Below are 21,601 nucleotides of genomic sequence, written 5' to 3'. Positions count from 1 at the left end.
CATCGTTGTCTTCCTCACTTTGCGTTTTTCATCTCCCTCACTCTGCGTCTCTGTCTTCCAACTTTCCGGTGACCCTGTGTTTTTCTTCTATTCCAGTGGTTGTAGTGATCTCTCTAGTAAGCTTTCTATACCCTTCAACCGGCTCTGTTCATTTTTCTTAGTGTCCTTTCAATCAAACTTCTTCGTTGTTTCTTATCATCATTTATTTTCGATGGCAAACTCCTCTCAACCTCCTATCTCCGTCCTTGGGCTTTGGTACATGTCCATCGAATCCAGGTTCGACGGAGGTGATGCTGAGAGTTTGAGAGTTAGCTACCTTTGAAATTCCCTCTGACTTTTGATCGCCTGAATGAGCCACCTCTGAGTTTTGTATGCTTCTTTAGGAACCAATTTACCGCCAGTCTGTGGTTCCTGATCCACTCTTCTCTACCATTTGTAAATATTTTCGTATTTCTCTCCATCAACTAGTGTTGAACTCCTTTTGGCTGCTATACGGGGTCATCGTTGTGTTCCACCTGCACGACATTCCCTTTACTCCTCGACTCTTCCACTATTTCTATTATCCTAAATTGTCAGAGCCAGGGACTTTTCACTTCCAAGCCTGAGTGGGCCTAGTCTTCTTTGACTAAATGTCGTCCTCCAACAAGTATTGGAAGGACTACTATTTCTTTGTTCGCTTTCCCGAGTGGTCGGACTTCCCAACCAAGTGACAATTAGAGGTGTTGAACCCTCCCGAGCTCAAGAAATATAAGAGCCGCTCAGATTACCTTCATGCAGCTTCCAGCTTGGCCGATCAGAAATACCATATACACAAGTTACTGCCGGAATGTGTCCTCTACATGTTCATCCTGAGTCTGATCCACACAAGGCTTCTGTCTAGCCTAGGTATGCTCTTTCTTAGTCTAACTTTTGAATCTAACTGATTTCTCTCTTTCTTTTGCAGCTCGAGTCATGTTGCACGCACATATGGCCAGCAGTCCAAACTCGTGGACGTAGAGATCAATGAACCGGTCGTGGGTGAGTTGGAGAGCCACGACTTGCAGCCGGTCGGCTCTCATGAGGATCCGCTCAGAGAGAGCACAAGAGCCCTAGAGCGACAGAGTAGCCAGTCGTATGGTTAGTGGTGAAGTGATTGTCATAGTGAATCCCTCGCCTGAGTGTCTTCTGGTAATTCCAGTCGCAGAGGCCTCGGAATCAGCTTCTTCCGGGGAGTCGTTGATAAGCCGAAAGAGGCACCATGCGGAGATTGCCACCATATCTACTACCTCCACTACACAGACTCCCACTAGGACCAGCCCACGTCTTTCATCCGAGCGGTGAAACCTCCACACCTGCGCCCGAGCAAGTGACGGTCATCCCACATACTTCTCTTTCATCCGATCGGACGCTGTCTTTGTCCGGCTGCCACAAGGAACAATCTGTGCACCATCGGTCGCTTTCATACCGCCTCCATCACTGAAGACTCAAAAATCTCGCATCCGATCAGCATCAACGTCTCAGTCGACTGGCAGAGCAACCTCAGGCCCGTTCGCTCCGAGTGGCCAGCGCCACATAACGGCAGTCATCCATCTGCCTACAGACGAGTGGTGCGACTCTGACAGCGCTGACTCCTGAGCCCTTGAGCATCAAATAATTATCCAAGGGTCGCTAGCACAGATATGGGTCGACACCGGAGCCCGTGCGGCGATCATGCCTCTAGGGGCGCTCATCGACAATTATACCCAGATGTCCACTGGGGTGAGCTCTTTATTTGCATGTTCCTATTGATTACCGCTCGAGCCTAAAATTTATTTTGCTTGTAGTATTAGGTAGAAAGCCTGGCAATGTGTCAACGTCTCACTTTTCGGAACAAGAAGTCAAACAGCTAAGTGCCCTGAGTGGCCAAGCAGTGGCTTCTCAGGCGTAGATGGAGCAAATGAGTACTAAGATAACTCAATTAAGAGTCAATCTGAGTAAGAGATCCGAGCAGCTAGAGGCAAAGAAGAGCAAAGGCGCCGAGCAGGCTGTACAATTGACTTGACTTGATAAACAGGTCAGCTGCTTCGAGTCCAAGCTTAATTTGGCCAACACCAGGAAGCTCAGGGCCATCAAGGACTTGAAGATCAAAAATAAGGAGTCCCGAGTGTTGGCCCAAAACCTAAAGGTGGTTGAGGCCACTTTGAAGGCCAAGCGGGATGGATGATCAGCCGAGCAGACCACAACGAAGATCTAGATCGACGCCAAAGATGAAGAGTTGGCCAAGTTGAAGGAAGAGATGAAGGCCTCTCGAGCGGCCTTAGAGTCTTATCAGGGAGTTGAGTCAAGTAGGTTTGATCTCATGAAGCAGGCCTACATCCGCTCGAACATTTTTAACAACAAAGTCACTGATCGAACACTCCGTCTGTTCGACCATGCTATTGATGGGACGCTCGCTCAACTGAAGGAAGGCGGCTACCTCTCCTCCACTCTGACAAGCAAGGTCATCATTAAGGACAAGCTGATAGAGTCACTGCCCGACGATTATTTGGATTTTTTGGAGTGAGCCTGTTTGTGCGAGTTTTTTGCTTCTGTAATTTTTTGAAGTATCAATGAATGCTCGTTCGTCCGGCGAACCCTTATATCCCTTCTCTCCATTTGGCATTTTCGATTTTCGACTTGCATTTAGTTCACGCGTTTTGTTGTGAAAATTCGATCAAAACTAAGTTGCTTATTCCCCAAAGTGTGGCCTCGTGCCCTTCTGATCGGTAACGGGCTATCTGTTTTCTTAGCCGGTCGATCAGTTCCGGGTTTAAGATTGCTGCTCGACCGTTTAATGATGTAGACATGGGGTTAAGGTCGCCGCTTAACCGTTGATAGAAACAAGGGTTTAAGATCGCCACTCGACTGTTGATGGAGACTGGAGTTTAAGGTCTCCACTCGACCGTTGATGGTGACAAGGATTTAAGGTCATCGTTCGACCGTTGATGGAGATTAGGGTTTAAGGTCGTCGCTCGACCATTGATGGAGACTGGGGTTTAAGATCGCCGCTCGACTATTGATGGCGATAAGGGTTTAAGGTCGCCACTCAACTTTTAACTTGGCCAATCAGCTCAAGAGTCAGGAAAACTTGTTTTTTATTCATGTTTGTCCTGCATTCAGAAGGCATATACACAAATACATCTATATTTACTTACGCACTTCTCATCCGGCCCTATAGGGTTGGAGATGATTCGCGCTCCATAGCTGCTCGAGTCACCTTCCATCTTCATCCTCCAAGCAGTAGACCCCCGAGTGTAGTTTTTGTACGACCTTGTAATCCCCATGGCGCCTCATGTTTGCTGACGTCGCCAACCGACTTGATTTTCTTCCACACTAGATCTTCGACCTGGAAAGACCTCGGGATCACCCTTCAGTTGTAGTTCTACCTCATCCACTGTCAGTGTGTCATTAGCCAAACAACGACTTTATCCCGTGATTCATCCACCAAGTCAAGCTCCATTAACCTCCACTCGGTATTTTTCTCGTCGTAGAGTTGCACCCGGTCGGATTCTATTCCAACCTCTATGGAGACCACTACTTCCTCTCCATACACCAGCTAGAATGGTGTTATGTCGGTCACTTCTTTTGGAGTCGTGCGAAGTGGCCATAAGACACTTGGGAGCTCGTCGATCCAGCTGCCTCTTGCATGGTCAAGCCAAGCTTGTAATTAAGTCTCTAAGGATCTCTCGATTTGTGACTTCCGTCTGGCCGTTGCTCTGGGGATAGGCTATTAAGGTGAAGGCCTACTAGATGTCATAGCCTTCGCACCACTCCCTGAGCCTCTGATCCGTGAGTTGCCTCCCATTATTCGAGATGAGCTGGTGGGGGATGTCGAACTTACACAAGATGTTTTGCCAGATCAATTTGATGACCATATTTGCTCACTTATCCTTGCTAGTTGCTTGGCCTTTACCCACTTTGAGAAGTATTCCACCGTGACGAGCAGAAACCTCCACTGATCAGTCGCCATGGGAAACGACCCCACGATGTCCATGCCCCATTGGTCGAACAGGTAAGACACTGTGGATGTCTTCATCTCCTCGGTTGGTCAATGCATAATGTTGTGATACCTTTGGAAGTATAGATAGGTGGCTACTGTCCGACCGACATCCTCTTGGAGAGTTGGACAAAAATATTCGGCCAGGAGGATCTTTTGAGCCAACGAACAGTCGCTTGGATGGCTTCCGCAGGAGCCATGGTGCACTTCCTATAGAATGAACTCTATGTCCTCTGGTCCAACGCACTTGAATAGGGGTCTAGAGAAGGCTCTCTTATACAACTAATCTCCGACCAAGGTGAACCTTCTGGCCCTCTTCTTTAATAGTCACGCTGCCTCGGTCGTCCGGTGTGTCACCCAATCGGAGGAATTCAATCAATGGTGATCTCCAGTCACTCAAGAAGACCACTCCCTCCATCTGGTCGATGTACGCCACCAATGAGACCTATTCAATCGGCTTGCTAATCATGACTGGTGATAATGAACTAGCTAACTTAACCAACTCATCTGCTAGTTGATTGTCCGATCGGGGGATCTTCTGTATAGTGACCTCTTGAAAATTTGCCTTTAGCTTCTCGAAGGCTTCTACATATAACTTGAGTCGAGAGCTGCTAATCTCGAACGTCCCTAATAGTTGTTAGGCGGTCAACTGAGAATCCGAGTGAATGAGGACTTTTGTGGCTCTGACATGCTGCGCTGCTTGTAAGCCGGCTATCAAGGCTTCATACTCAGCTCGTTGTTGGTGGCCCAATAATCCAGTCGAATGGAAAGTTGCATCCGGTCTTCTTGTGGTGAAATGAGCAAAATGCTGACCCTGTTGCCTTGTCGAGTGGACGAACCATCGATATATATTCTCTAAGTTATTGTTGGCTCAACATTCTAGACCTCTATAACAAAATCAGCCAAGGCTTGAGCTTTGATTGTCGTTTGGGGTTGATATTGGATATCAAACTCACTTAATTCGGTTGTCCATTTGATTAACTGCCCAGACTCCTCTAGGTTGAGGAGGACTCTTCTCAGTGTACTGTTGGTCATGATGATGATCATATGAGCGAGGAAGTATGGGTGGAGTCTCCAAGTGGCAAGCACCAAAGCGTAAGCTAATTTTTTTAGACCAGTGTAGCGAGATTCGGCGTCTTTCAATATATAGCTTAAAAAGTACACGGGTTGCTTCTCATGGCCATTCTGCTTGACTAATGCTGAGTCAACCACATATTTGGTGGACGACAAATAGATCCAAAGCGGCTCCCCGGTGCTAGGCTTAGCTAACACATGTAAGGAGTTAAGATACTCCTTGAGTTCTTCCAACGCCCGGTTGTACTCCACGTCCCATTGAAATCTTGTCGCTCGTCACAACACCTTGAAGAATGGTAGACTCCAATCGGATGACCTAGATATAAATCTGGATAATGTTGTGATCCGTTCAGTCAGTCATTGGGCCTCCTTCAAGCTACGAGGCGGAGGCATGTCTTGCAATGCCTTTACCTTGCTCAGATTCACCTCGATGGCCCATTCGGTGATGATATATCCGAGGAAGTGTCCACTCTTAGTGCCAAGAATACACTTACTCGGGTTCAGCTTCATCCCAAATGTCCTCAGGGTTCGGCATGTTTCTTCAATATCTACACAGATAAGCAGCTCGGACTGACTTTATTAATATGTCGTTGACGTATACCTCCAAGTTATGGCCAATTTGTTTCCAAAACACCTTGTTCATGAGCCTCTGGTAGGTGGCACTGGCGTTCTTCAGTTCGAACGACATTATGTTGTAGCAGAACGTTCCATCGGTCGTGATAAAGCTAACCTTTTCCTTATCTTCTTTGGTGAGCGGCACTTGGTGGTAGCTTTGATACGCGTTGAGCATGCATATCAGCTCACAACCCATCGTAGAGTCCACCATCTGGTCTATCCAGGGCAGTGGATAGAAATCCTTTGGGTATGCCAAATTTAAGTCACGGAAGTCAATACATACTCGTCATTTGTTACCTGACTTTGAGACTAGTACTACATGAGCGAGCCAGCTCGGGAACTAGACTTCCCGCATGTGGCCAGCCTCTAGTAATTTCTATATCTCTGCTCAGATGATCAGGTTCTGCTCTGTGTTAAAATCCCTTTTCTGCTGCTTCACGGGTCGGACGTTTGGTCGGATATGAAGCTCAAGCAATGGACGAGCGATAGCGACATGGCTTGGAATGTTATACTCTAGCCGTGATTGCCCCAAAGGTACGAGCATCACGACGGACGAGTGAAACCATGTGGAGGGGCAACTAAGACGATTGCCATTCATGACTCTTGCCCGGGGCGACTAAGACGGGAAGACAACGACATGCCGGAATGAACTTATTAAACAGCATAAGCTCGCTACTCTTCTCTTAACTTAATTTAATTAAGGATAGGAACCTGCTACTACTTATAATGAATAACTAACTAGAAAGGATATTCACTGCAACACCTAATCAAGAGGCATGAAGACAGTTACCATAAGAAAGTGCACCTAGAACTGATTCAACTCTAAAAGTGGACGACACATCTTAAATTAGAAAAGCAACTTACGAGGCAGAAAAATACTATTCTTGGCAGACAAACACTATCTTGGTTATAAGGAACGGTATTTAGTTTTCGTCCCTGTGGATGAACTGCAGCAAGAGTCAGAGTCGTACCTAGAATTGAGATTATCATATCTTTTGGCCATGAACTTGGACCGTGGGCTCGTAAGTAATAAGGTGGTGGCTAATTGGTCTGTCTTGGTCTCTTTATTAAGGAAGTTCAGCCTAGTGTCTTCTACCATCGAGCGTTGCTTCTTTCCCTTGTTCCCAAACCAAGCCCCTTCTCTATGGAATCGAGCCTGCGCTACTGTCAGACCCCAACCTGATCGGATTTAGGTGGGGGAGGTCCCTATCGTTTCATTATCAATGAGGTCTTCCCCATCATTAGGGGTAGAGAAGTCTTTCCCAGAGGTCTTCTCCAAAAGGAGTGGAAAAGTAGATGGAATAAGACCTATAGCCAGAGGAAGGTCTCATGGGCTCGGTGAAGATGTAGTTGTTCATTCTGGCATTGTGCAATCCTATCTTTTTTTATCAAAAAGATTCGGTTTGCTATCTTGCCCGGTTTGACGTCTGCCCCTACGATTATCCCATCTCTCTTAATCTAAGGACTTCTGAAGACCAGCATGGTGAATCTCCTTTTTCATGTTATCGAAAGTGGAGTGAACTCTCTTTTCGAGCCCGATACGGGCTATGTGTGATGGTTTGTTCAAATGGCAGCGACGTGTTCAAGGGTATCGTTAGATAGCTCGACCATAGGGGTAAGGGTAGTGCCAATAAAAAAAGTAGTCTTTTCTTTCTACATGTGTTTTTTGAATTACAGATCAATTCAAAACTACGAAAGATCTTGTTGTCGTGGTAAGGAGCGATTAGAGAATGAAGACCCATTTAGCAAAGAAAGAGTGTTACCACCCAAGTGGCATAAGTGAGATGAAGTCTTGACTGGCTGAGGCACCGAATGGGGGATACTTCGGATATCCGACTACTAAAGGGTGGAGTCCGGAAAGAGAGCTTGTAGCCTAGCACTACTTTTTAGTTCTTCTAAAAAAATAGTCTACTGAGTTAGTTATCTAAGAAGCATGTGCAGACCTCAATTCATTCCCACACTAACTCTGACTTCTCACTTCGCACCTTCCAAAACATCCTTCCTTCCAAAGATCCTAAGTCCGGCTTTGTTCTTTTAATATCTAAGGATCTGTCGTGCGACATCAAAGTCTGGCTTCTTTGGTTCCTGCATGAACTAACTAAGCACGCTCGCGACATACGCAGTGTCTGACCTTGTCAGAGTGAGATAGTTTAGGCTCCCACGGTACATGGTCTAGTCCTTCAAGATATCCTCTGCCTCTTGCCTTAGTTTAAGATTGGCATCCAACAGCGTTCCAATTAGTTTGTATCCAGTCATTTCGAATTTAGCAAGAATGTTGTTGACGTACTGACATTGTGAAACATATATATATGCCTGAAGCTAACTTCAATACTTATATTCTAAGAAAATACCTGAACTCTCCAAGGTGCTTTATTTCAAACCTTTCAAAAAGGTCGCTACTGGTAATGATCAGGTTGTCTACATAGATTTTGGATCTTACTAATCCATTCCATATGTGTGAGAGAAAAGGAGACTAGGAAACCCTAGGGTCGATCGGATCCTGCGAGAGCGTATGGTCTTCTCGGATACACAGATCGAGAGGCACGATTTGGTCATCTGCCCGACCACTGGCCATCAGAGTTGCGTGGAATGGGGGTGTGGGTCATGATTTCATTCAAAAATCATTCTTTCTTGCCCAACCACCCAACATTCTATATAGCATAATCTTGGATCTTGGATTGACTCTCGATTGACCTCAAGGTATGCATCCATTGGATGGAATCTAATCAGAGACATCTAGATTAGCTTTTCTTCTTGTTTCGAACCCAGAAGTTAGTTCATTAATTAGGGTCGACTCCGGGAGACTTTTGGGATGATTAGAGTAAATGATTAGTATATATCCAACCCTTTTTTCGAGATCGATTCTAGTTTGAAACCCTACCTTTATTTATTCTATCAATCGATAAGCACGGGTGGGGTGGACCGTGTAGAATTGCTCTCGATGGCTAGTAAGAAAGATAGGTATATGGGTGACCAACCCATAATTTGAGGTATTTTCCATCGGAACTTAATATGGGGATTTTTTCTGGTCGATACAAATAGGTGTGTCTTCCCTCTCCGGAGTGCTGATAGTGTGGATCCGACATTTTGATTCTTTTTCTCTTTGCCTAATCCAGTAATCAGCTAAGTGCAGCTTTTGAATCAATCGACACTATTTGAAATGTGCACTATGAAAAACAAGTCGAATGGTTCCTGTTGCACGAGATTCGATAGTGTTAGTACCCCAGGGTTGTTTTGATGTGATCAAACAAGTTAGGTCAGGTTCTATTATATTTAATCCTGTGTCTAAGTGTGCAGAAACTTAAAAGCATAGGATATCGAGCAAAAGACGTAACTAGTAAGAAGGACTGCACGGGAGAGAGTCGATGGGCTCAGTGCATCTGAGGGACGAGGTGCTGCGGAAGAGTACGCGGGCGGATGAGAAGGAGGCATGCGGCGTTTCCGAGGGACGAGAAGCCAAGAGCAAAAGCTTGCTCGAGAAGGCCGGAAGTTGGGTTCGGGTGAGCCCTATTTCGGATGGCCGAGATCACCCAAGCAAGACAAACTGGAGTGGAAGACCCGAACTGAGGCGAGCGAAACCGGAGTGGAAGGCCTGGACTGAAAATGTCAACTCAGTTGACTTTCCTGGTCCGGGCACTCAGAATCGAAGTTTATCCAAATCGCATTTGACTGTGATCCATTGTGAAGGGGATAAAATTGTATCCCCCTCCAAGCGCTTGGAACTCTTCCAGGCACCCCGAGTAAGGCTATATAAGTAGCCTTGCTCCCAAAGCTTTACAACAACGCAGAATAGTTTAAAACAACACTTGTGCTTGAGTTTGTTAGAGTTTAGCTTTACTTTGTGACCTTTGAATACTATAAGAGGCTTCTCCGCCCAGAGGAGATTTTGTTAGTGTGCTTTTTAACCTTGGATTAACAACCTCCCTGATTGTAACCAAGTAATTTGTTGTGCATCTTTCTTTTCAGTTTATTTCTTATTTTATTTATGCAAGTGTTATATTAAGTTATAAGTTTGAGGAAGGTATTTTTTTGTTTTGTGCAGGGACTATTCACCCCCCCCCGCTCTAGCCGGTCGCCCAGGGTCCTAACAAGTGGTATCAGAGCGAAGACACTTTAGGAGGACTAACCGCCAAACGAAGCACACGAGATGGCCAGACCGAGCATCTACCCATTAAAGTTTGATGGGGAATTCGTGAGCTGGAAAAATAAAATGGAGGTATTCTTTAAAACTGTAAAATACCGAAAATAGGCGAATATTAATAAGGGAATTTTTTGGAATTTTTGGGAATTTTTCGGAAATTTTTCGAAGCTTGTATGGACTAGTTAACGGGGATAAAAACGGGGCCTGAAAAAGCCTGTTTAGGCTACCCAATTTAAACGAGGAAAAGTTTTATTTTTCCTTTTTGTTTTCTTTTTCTTTATTTTCTTTTTTCTCCTCTCCCGTCTCCGTGCCCCAAACCCCTCGCGCGCCTTCTCTTCTCCACCGTGCCCTAACCGCGACGGTTTCCTTCTCCTCACGATTAAAGCAGTGCCTGATTCTTTCTCTCCTCTGCTTACCGTCTCTGCCAGCCTCTCCACTCGATCTCCCTTTTCCCTTTTCAGCGCCACCGACCACCGCAGTGCCGCCAGCCTCCCTTGTGCCCTAGCATTGCATCGCTGCCGACGCCTTCCTCCTCCCTTCTCCCAAGCGCCAGAGCTCGATCTCTTCCTCTCTCCCATGCCCTAGCTAGCCACCGACACCCGTCGCCTCTCGCCGTGGAGATCTCAGATTTGCTGCCCCCTTTTTGTCAGCAAGTTTTGGCCAGAAGAGGGAGTATCAAGCCCTCTCTTGATCAGCCCTGGTTCTCCACTGCCGAGCCCTCTTCCCATCTGCTAATCGTCGACGCCAGCCAAGCTTCTGTTCCCCATCCTTTCCTCTCTTCCGGCAGAGTAGAGTCGTCGACACCCTGTTCTTGAGCCGTGCCTTAGCACAGTAGCCGGATCCTTGATCACCTCCGACTAGTGGAAAGGAAGAGGTAAGATGATTAGGTTGATGCATTCATGATCACCAGCTTGATCTCACCTTGAACTGAACTGTAGGGAAAGATTTACAGCAGGAATTGTGTACTGTGGGGAGTTCATGGTTTCGGCAGCAACCCATTCAGCATTCCCTTGTTCCAGCAGCAATCAACCTTAATCGGGCAGCAACTCTTTAATTCCAGCATCTTCTTGTTCTTGAATAAAGCTGTGGAACTTGAGGTAAGGTTAGGGTTTTGATCTTCGTGGTAGATGATTGTTAGTTCTGTTAGCAAAAATTGTTAACTTGGATTCATGTGTAGGTTTTAATATAATCGAGTAGTGGAATGATTAGGGTTTTACCCTAAATTAATTTAGAAGATTTTATTTAGCTATTCGTTTAAATTTGTAGCTAAATAAAAATGCACATTATATGGTTGACACAGGACTTTAACGCGAGACGAGTATCTCGATTACCGGATTGGACCATTTTATTAGAGGCGGGTACTTTTGACTTTATGTCTTTGATATGCATAGTAGTGAAGTTAACAAATAGCAACAATTATGTTTCTTAATTGTTTCGGTTAGTCACTACCCGATATCTGTTACATGTTTGGTTGATTGCTTGTTTTGCATCTCATGTTATTACTTACCTGATTATACATGCTTAGGGGTAGTGATATAACCATGCTTCACCATGTTCAGGACCTAGGTGTGATACCTTATCTGATCTGTGTACCCTTGATATGATTTATTGATTATGGTGCACATCATATATGTATATAGATTTGATTCTGTATATTACCATGCTTAGTGTCATGCACCATTCGCATGATTGCATGCTGTGTGATAGATTGCTCCATTATTATCGAGCACATCGCCAGTTTTATCACTGTTCGGTGCTCCGTTGTGACACTCATGGGTAGCGTGACACAGCATGGTAGCACGTCAGTTTGCTCGTTCGGTGCTCCGTTGGTCCGCTCATGGGTAGTGTGATTGCAGCGTGGTAGCACGTCGAGACCCCTCCCGTCATTGTGTACCGGGAGATGAGAGCATTACGCTCCCCCATTTATGATTTGGGGTAGGAGTATGTGTGTACTCCGACAGCATTCCATCCACTCGATCACTCATCAAGAGTAGTGATGCAGAGTGCACGGTTGTCACAGCCCTACCCACTCGGTCCCACCATTGGGTGTGAGATGGCTGACTGCGTCAGGGGTGACCATGACTGCATTGGCATCATACACATTGATGCATTTATTTCTTGTGATTGTGTTTGCTGCATTTATTTGCTGCATATTGGTTGGATGCCCATTCTTGACATACATACAGGATTTCTATACCTCTCAAACTGTTTATCCTTGTACCAGGTTCTAGTTAGTACAGTATTCTCCTGTTCATTTCAGATTGCATTTACCTTTATTACGTCAGGAGACTGTACGCATGATTAGTGCTAGATGTTACTTCCTTACTATGTATATCAGTTGTTACCCGCTGAGCGTTGGACTCACCCCCACCTCCGTTATTATTTTCAGGTTGATGCTGTCAGGAGAGAGTTCCAGTTGCTAGTCCCCTGCAGACCACGAGGGCATATTGATCTTTTGGTTTTTTTTCTTCTTTACTAGACTATGTTTTGAACTTGTTATGTTTTGGATACTTTGGATCTTGTATGGATTGTTTTACTTGTGGATGACTTTTATTTGGATTTGCTTTTACTACATGCCTGCCTAGATGGAAAAAGAGGTAAGTTGGTTTTATCGTCGGATTTGAGCTTTACGAGTGTAGTGGAGTAGGATATCGGTTTTTGAGCTTTATGAGTGTAGTTGAGTAGGGTTGTTTTCGAGTCATCGTACTACTGTTCAGTTTGATTATTATTAAACTACGTGGTTGTATCAGCCAGAGGCTGAAATTTATATAAACTACGTGGTTGTCTATGTTGTTGTCTATTTATTATTGTTATTATTCCAGCCACTTGTGGCTGAGGTATATGGTGATGTAGTAAAGTTTCAAATTGTCCGCCGTACAGGGGAGATTCTGCCGAAATTTCTTCGGACAGGGACTCCTCTGGGGCGTGACAAAAACCAACTTTGAATTACTTTTAATAATGAAATTCAATTTTGTAGCATCCGAATAAAAGGAAGAATACTAATGGACAAAGAAGGAGCAGGCGAACTTCATGGCAAACAGCAAAGCAGAGTTTCATCTACTGAGCGTCCTACTGCCACAAGAAGTCAATCGAATCGGTGCCTATGACTCAATAAAGGAGCTTTGGGAGAAGTTCCTTGAGCTACACGAAGGGACGCCCGAAGCTAAGCTCGCAAGACGGGATCTGCTAAGGAATCAGTTAAGCAACATAAAACTAGAAGCAGAAGAAATCGTTGCACATCTTCACTCAAGAATGAAGGAACTAATCACCGGACTCACGAATCTCGGAGAAAAGGTAAGCAACCAAGATTCGCTAAGGTACGTGCTTAATGCATTTCCTAGATCTACTGAGTGGGCATCATTAGTAGATGCTTACTATATTTCTAAAGATTTAGATTCTGTTACCTTAGAAGAAATGTTTTCAACATTTGAAGTCCATGAAACGAGATGTGTAAATCCGAAGAAGGAGCCGAAGCACAACGTTGCCTTTAAGGCAACGATGGACAAACGAGATTCAGAATCCTCTTTGGACGATGAAGAAATGGTAATAATGGTAAAAAAATTAAAAAAAAAATTTAAATCTAGAAAAACTAACCATATGTAGGGTAGAAAGAGAAAAACAATTAGATGTTACCACTGCAATGAAGAAAGGCACGTTAAAGACAACTTTCCTAAGTTAAAGATCAAGGACAAGGACAAAGGGAAGAACAAGAAGCCTGTCCAATCCAACAAGTACAAGACGCTAAAAGCGACGTGGGATGAAACGTCGTCTAAATCAGAAGTTAAAGCTGTTGCCGGACTTGCATTAATGGTAAGTCATTAAGACGACGAAAACTAAGCAAGCTCATTCAAAATGAGTATCGAGAGCATCGATGAAGGGGGAGTGACATTGGAAGAAAGCGGCAGTTCAGCAGGAGCTATGGATAACAAGATCGATAAGGTAAGTCAGGTACGATCACTTCCTCCCGATAAATTATTTAAATTTGTTAAGTTATTATCTAAAGATGGTCGCAAATTCGAAAAAGAAAATAAAGAATTAAAATTTATTCTATCCAAATTTTGCCTATTAGAAGATTTTGAAAAGTTAAAATTGGAAAATGATGAATTGAAAATACAAGTAGAAAATTTGAAAAACCATACATGCTTAAATGTTAAAACCTAAAATTATAATAGACTAAGCTAGTATCTTAGATTTCACAAGGGTCAAATTAGAAAAATTTTCAAAAGTTATGTACCCCCAAAATGTCTGATTAATCATGTTAGAAGGAACCGATATTGGGTTCCAAAAACTTGTATAAATTAAAAAGTTTAATTAGACTTAAGGCTTTTAGCGAGAAAATTAAATGTTTGAATTTCCTTAAGAGGCTTTGTCTAGAAAGTGGTTGTTGCTCCAATAACCAAGAAGATATAGTGTCTCGCCACAGCCTGGAAGCCAATTAATGAAATAAAATATTTAATTGACTAACTAATAAAGCATTTAATTATAATTAAATAATGCTTTAAATAGTTACTCAAATATTTTGCAGTGTTTTTAACTTAGAAATTTTTTTTTTGAAAATTTTACTTAGAAATTTTTTTTGCAAAACTTAAAGTTTCTAAACTTATTGCAAATTTTTTCTAAGTGATATCAAAATAATTTTCAAAAGTTTCAAAGTTTTTCAAAAACTTGATAAGTTTTTCAAAAACTTGATAAGTTTTTCAAAATGTTGAAAATCATTTTTTTTTAACTAAAAAGTTTCCTATTTTTTAAAAAAATTACCTTTAGATTTCTTTTGGTATCCCATTTTTAATGTGATCAAAGGAGGAGAAGGGAAGGTTAAGTCTAGGGGGAGGTGGTTTTAACTTTCTTAATTTTTTGCACTTTAATTGTAAATTTATTTCTTTTACTTTATGTTAGTTTATCCTAACTTAACTTGGGTTGCTCACATTAAAAAGGGGGAGATTGTTGGTACCCCAAAGTGTGCAGGAACTTAGGAGCATAGGATATCGAGCAAAAGATGTAACTACCGAGAAAGACGGCACGGGAGAGAGCCAACGGGGTCGGTGCATCTAAGGGACGAGGTGTTGCGGAAGAGTACACGGGAGAACGAGAAGGAGGCACGCGACATTTTCGAGGGACGAGAAGCCAGGAGCGAAAGCTTGCTCGAGAAGACTGGAAGTTAGGTTCAGGTGAGCCCTATTCTAGATGGTCGAGATCACCCAAGTAAGAGGAACCAGAGCGGAAGACCCGGACCGAGGTGAGCGAAACCGGAGCGTAAGGCCTGGACTGAAAAAGTCAACTCGATTGACTTTCCTAGTCCGAGCGCTTGGACTCCGAGCTCCCAGAATTGAAGTTTATCCGGATCGCATTTGATCATGATCCGTTATGAAGGGGATAAAATTTTATCCCCCTCCAGATGTTTGGAACCCTTCCAGGCACCCCCGAGCAAGGCTATATAAACAGCATTGCTCCCAAATCTTTACAACAACGCAGAATAGTTTGAAACAACATTTATGCTTAAGTTTGTTAGAGTTTAGCTTTACTTTATGACCTTTGAATGTTGTAAGTGGCTTCTCCACCTAGAGGAGATTTTGTTAGTGCTCTTTTTCACCTTGGATTAACAACCTCCCTAGTTGAAACCAAGTAATTCGTTGTGCCTCTTTCTTTTCAGTTTATTTCTTATTTTGTTTATGCAAGTGTTATATTAAGTTATAAGTTTGAGGAAGGTATTTTTGTTTGTTTTTTGCAGGGGCTATTCACCCCCCTAGCCGACCGCTAAGGGTCCTAATAGGTGGAAGTCGGGATTTAAGCACAGTTGTGATTCCGCTTTCACTAAAAAATAGGAGCAAAGAGTTCCACAAAAGAAAAGAAGTCGTCTTAAGCTAATCTAAGAGCTATCATGTGTCATCTTTATTAGGGTCCCGTCCTTCTATACCTGACTAAACTCATTACTAGCAAGTTGACTAGCGAATGTCAGGCGATGCTAAAGAAGGGAAGACAAAACTAAGTGGGCAACACTAAGAAAATTTTTTTATAAATCTACCAACTTATGAATGAATTAGCTCTGAATATTATCTAATTTGAGATAGATGGCTTGGGAGGCCTACTCAGCCAAAATAAACCACTGCTGTGTTTTTCCACCATAAACATAAATTTCTTTCCTCGTTGTAATTTATCTATTTAGCTGGGTTTAAATTTATTTATTTATCAAAAAAATTTATTGAGATTAAATGACTTAGCCCAACCTAATTTATCTTGGGTGATCCAAGCAAGAGCCAGACCACATGGCCAGCAAAGCTACAAGGGCTCGACTTTCATTTATAGCCAATCACGGTTGGTCTTGCCTGCTCACAGTTTGGATCTCTTATAACTTAAACCCTAGTCCTCTCTAAAATATAGGTATTCTTTGACAAAATATAGGCATATATTTTATCAAAGACGTTGTTAGGGTCGAAATATGCTAGAGGGGGGGAGGGGGTGAATAGCTCGTCGCGTGTCTCGTTGCTTGCTTCATGGTGATGATATGCAGCGGAATGAACAAGAAACAACCTTACAATCCTAACACAAGGATTTACTTGGTATCCACCTCAAGAAGAGATGGCTAATCCAAGGATCGACACGTGACACACACTCCACTAACAAAAACACTCCTTCTCGGTAACTATCGGAGGTGGAGAAATCTGGTACAGGACTCACCCAAGCATACAACACAACACAAGAAGAAAATATAAAGAATACAACTGAAAAACCTTTCTTCTTTCTCACTTGATGCTTGTAGACACCTCTTGAACCTTGGAAGTGCAATAGCACTTGTCTCCAAGAACTGGCAGCGAGTAGTTGGATAAATTGTGTGAAGATCGGGAGAAGTAATGTGGAGAAGAAGCTCGCCAACGGCTATATACCTCATGCTCCTAGGGCTCCGAATCGATTGGGCATGCTCCCAATCGATTGCCACGTCAGATATGCGCCATCCCAACCGTTCATCGCTCGCTTCCTATGAAAAGATCGAATCCCAATCGATCGGCTGATTGATTGGGGAGGCTTGAATCGATTGGTCGATCGATTCAGAGCACCTCTGTGCTCTCTAGAACTGGCCTAAATCGATCGACCAATCGATTACGGCTTTCTCGCTATCACGCGATAATTCCAGCCCCAATCGATCGATTGATCAATTGGCAGTGCCCAATCAATTGACTGATCGATTGGCGATGCTAAATCAATCGGCTGATCAATTGAGAAAGGTTCTATGCTCGAGACAATTGCTCGCAATCGATTAGTCGATCGATTGGACCAACCTTCACTCGTGCCACACTCCCAATTGATCGACTAATCAATTGGGCACTAGTTCAATCAATCAGTCAATCAATTGAACATCCTTGGACTTGGCTAAACTCAAGTCCAAAGCCCCCAAACCCAACATTCGGTCAATCATAACCTGTTGGGACCTTATACCAGGCATCCGGTCAACCTTGATTTGCTAGGACTTCTTCATCAAGTGTCTGGTCAATCCCTTTGACCCACTTGGACTTTTCTCCTCGTGTCAAATGTCTGATCAACCTTGAACCACTTGGACTTACCGTCTCGTGCCAAGTGTCCGGTCAACCTTAACCCACTTGGACTTCCATTCACCAGATGTCCGGTCATCCTTGACCCATTTGGATTTCCTTGTGCCAAGTATTCGGTCAACCCTTTGACCTACTTGGGCTTTCCACTAGGTGTCCGGTCAACCTTGACCCACCTAGATTTCCACGTGTTTGGCTTCACTCACCAGGTCTTTCCATCTGCCTAGCTTCACTCACTAGGACTTTCCATCTGCCTAGATTCACTCACCAGGATTATCAACTGCCTAGCTTCACTCACTAGGTCTTTCACCTGACTTTACGCACCAGGTATTTCCATCTGCCTGACTTCACTCACCAGGACTTTCAACTGCTTAGCTTCACTCGTTAGGACTTTCTAATCAAGTATCCGGTCAACCTTGACCTACTTGACTCTTCTTCACATCAACCTGGTCAAACCTTGACCAAAGGGGAATTACTCCAACAATCTCCCCAATCATACGATCAAACCTTGTCAGTCTCCATGTATTGTCGAACATCGAAACTCAAACATCAAGACTCAGGCTTAGCCTAGTCAACCTAATCAACCTTGACCTAAGGGATGTTGCACCAACAATCTCCCCTTTTTTGATGTTTGACAATACCTTTAAGTTAGGCTAATCCATAGCCTTAACTTCTTCCTCATGCCAAAGTATGAATGAGGGTTTCCTTCATTCTCTCCACTACAAGAAAAACTCTCATAGACATCAACAACGGTTTTAAGCAAAAATCGATGTCTTTGAGTATTTTACACCGATTTTTCTAAAAACTGGTGTCTATGAGCGTAGATTTTCGCTCATAGACATCGGTTTTTTAGCTGATGTCTATGAGCGCCTTTTTTTTTGTTAATAGACACCGGCTTTAACAGCGGTTTTTAAAATCCGGTGTTAATGAACCAAAAAAATAATTTAATTTTTTCACCAGCCAAAATTTACAACACTTCACAAAGTTCCCTCCAAACCTAAACCAATATCGTGCCCCTTCTCTCAGCCTAAACCTAAACCTAAACCTCAGCCTCATCTCCCTCTTCCCCTTCCGCCGCCTCGCCCTCGGAGATCTCGCCGTCGCCGTCCCCTTCGTCTGCAATTCTTGGTACCGCGCCTCCCTCGACCCTAGCTGCTGGCACCGCCTCAACTTCCGCTCCCTCGATTTCACGCCCTGGAGCCCTTTCTCCCGCGCCTTTGCGCTCCGCTACCGCCTCCACTCCCCCCTCTCCTTCTCCGCCTTCCTCCGTTTCGCCCTCCACCGCTCTCGCGGCGTCGTCGACCAACTCGCCTTCCCCCTTTCCTCTGTCGTCTCCATCCACGACCTCTCCTATGCCTCTGTCAAGTGAGTCTACGCCTCCTTCTGGTTTCGTCGCCCTCATCGCTCACTACCTGTTCGATGAATTTGCTCATCGGTTATTAGCGCAGATGCCCGAGATTGAAGGTGCTGGCTTTGCCGGACAACCTGATGCTGGAGGACGACCTTCGAATCCTGGAGCTGGTGCGGCGGTGGAAGGATCTGGAGCATCTGGAGATGCAGACCAAGCCCTCCTCGTTCTTGGAGGCGGTCGCCGAGATCGGCCGTAACTGCCCGCGATTCGTCGGGTTGAAGGTGTACAGGCTATTCGGGCGTGAGGACGCCAAGGCCCTAGCGCGGTGCCTGCCGGAGCTGAAGCACCTGGAGTTGAGCAAGTCCTACTTGACCAAGGATGAGCTGTTGGTGGTCATCGGCGACTGCCGGAAGCTGGAAACGTTGACCGTAAAGGATTGCCTCGGATTCCAGGCGGACGACGAGATTCTGAAGCTGGTGTCGCGCATCGAGTGGTTCGAGCACGAGGGGTCGACGCTTCTCGATGATTACGGGTACGAGACCGATGAGTCAGAGCAACAAACCGGATTCTTCCACCGGTGACGCCCACGGCCACCATGGCACGGTTGGTCGGCAACGTGAGGGAATCCGAAGGAAGAGAGAACAACACCGAGATCCAGGAGCTCATCTTCATCGAACAACACTTGATTGCGAGGGCGGACAGTGTCATCGTGGTGGACAATAGATTCATGGGGAGGAAGGAGAACGTGCTACACCATTTGGGGAATCCCAACTTCAAGATCATTCGCCTTGATTTGGTGCATCCTCTGCTCTTGGAGGTGGATCAGATCTATCATCTTGCCTGCCCCGGATTGCCGGTCCACTACAAGTTCAAATCTCCGAAGACGATCATATCCTTTTCTCATCCTCCATTCCTTTACCATCGCTGTTCATATACCAGCGATAAAGATGGCATTTATCCTTTTATATTGATCTTTTCATTTTATTATCTTTTTCTAAAGAAATTTATGTCTAGTAAAAAAACATTGATTTTAATACCATTTTGTATTTTCTCTTCATTTCTAAAGACTACTGTGTTTGAGTAATGGTGGTTCAGGCTTGTTTAGGTGAGATGCCAACATCCTCTTTTAATTTATATGCAAGAGGAATCAATCGAGCAAAAGGAGGAACAGATGATGCTTCCTGTTACTTGTGTAATGCCTTAATTCACTATATTTTTTCTGGCTTGGCCAAGTGAGACAGCACCAGGTTTCTTGTCACAAGCACCGGTGAAGTGTATGGTGATCCCCTCCAACATCCACAAGTTGAGATCGACTGGGGCAATGTCAATCCAACACTCATTTTCCTCAACCACTTTGGTGAATTTTCTCTTCACTTGTTTGCCTATTGAAAATTGATGTCTTGGACGGAATGCTTTCTTGCATTTCTGTGTTCGGAGTTGCTATGAAGAAGGTAAGCTGCGATGCAACTAATATTTTTTTTTGAAGGTTCTTATCTAGGATGTTGACTTGCAACCCAATAGCCATCCTATGTTGGGAGTTAATGGATCCTGTCCAGATTTGGTTAGTCAATAGTCAAAAGACAATTATTTCATGGATACATATGGATGTTCATCTTAATAAAAAGGTTACATATTTCAGATATTGACAGAACATTAACTGAATGTGGAATTTGCACTAGCTGTGTCCTATTGAGCCTTTTGTGCTTTCTAGAGGTCCTTACTTGTCTCTTTAAGAATTTGCATAGGTTGATACAAACAAATCTTAATGAAGTATTTATGTCTATACATCATAATATATGGACACTTTTTTAGTTTCATCTTATTCTATTTTACTTTTTTTTTTTCTAATAACATACTCTTTGATGCAAGGTCGAGAAAGCTCATACTACCGACCTTCATTGTGTGGACTGGAACCCCCATAATCAAAATCTTATTTTGACTACGTATATTCTTGATGTTTATTTGTTCCCATTCTATAACCTCTGTTGGTTCTTAGGCAGTATTTTGTTACTTTCTCCTATAAACATGATGTCTTGAGTTTGTGAGTCAGTGATTATATGCAGCCTTAGCATTTCTCTATCTATGATCATATTTTTTCTCAGGTTTGTTGATAAGTCTGTGCATATGTTTGATCAACGTAACCTAACTTCTGGTGGTGTTGGTGCACCAGTACACAAACTTGATGGTCACAAGGCTACTGTTCTCTATGTTCAGGCATGCTATATTACTATATTATTAGCATTGGAATACTTCTGTTAACTGCTACTATAACTTACTGTCCTTTTGACTTTATTCTAGTGGTTTCTTGACAAAGCATCAATTTTTAGAAGAGCTGCTGAGGATGCCTTCCTCAATATATGGGATTATGAAGGTATTTGTTTATCTATAATGAAGGTTTTGGAAAGTCATTTTCCCATATATTTTTTTGAGGCGAGTCTTTAAAGACAATAGAGGACCACACTCGTCTTCTGTCCATGTGATGATGCCATTCATGCTCAACACTAAAGGCATTTTTTTGGTGAAATAAGCATCACTGCAATCTTCCATCGCCTCCATTGTCGGGGTTGTTAATTTTAATATAATTAACCTTTATCATGTTAATCGTGATGTGTTTGTCTTAATTATTTGGGCTTAACTATATGGATCTTATCTTTCCATTGAGCTATATGCAATATTTTATCACTAGGAATATTGAAATTAATTGATATTAGCTCTGAGTGTACAGCCTACATTAACTTTTTTGGATTTTTCAGGTTAAATTATTTATATCCTATCAAAAAATTTATGAGGAGATAAATAAACAAATTTTACATTCCAACTTTTGCCAAAATCTATACTAACAATTTTGTTTCCACAAATGGAATTAGGGCAGTATATTTCACTAT

The 21,601-nt window shown here is 43.5% G+C and overlaps 1 protein-coding gene across 1 annotated transcript; it reads left to right on the top strand.

The window, feature by feature from the left end:
* The first annotated feature begins 211 nt into the window (after positions 1-211).
* LOC122043570 (F-box/LRR-repeat protein At3g48880-like) lies at positions 212-19,297 on the top strand. Its single transcript, XM_042604188.1, has 4 exons — positions 212-276; positions 944-1,017; positions 18,457-18,730; positions 18,814-19,297. The coding sequence occupies exons 1-4, from the start codon at positions 212-214 to the stop codon at positions 19,295-19,297; spliced, it is 897 nt and encodes a 298-aa protein (XP_042460122.1).
* The last annotated feature ends 2,304 nt before the right edge of the window (positions 19,298-21,601 follow it).

Source organism: Zingiber officinale, chromosome 2A (genome assembly GCF_018446385.1).
Source record: "Zingiber officinale cultivar Zhangliang chromosome 2A, Zo_v1.1, whole genome shotgun sequence".
Taxonomy (NCBI): domain Eukaryota; kingdom Viridiplantae; phylum Streptophyta; class Magnoliopsida; order Zingiberales; family Zingiberaceae; genus Zingiber; species Zingiber officinale.
The sequence above is the reverse complement of the archived record's forward strand: the minus strand, read 5'-3'. Positions and strand labels throughout refer to the sequence as shown.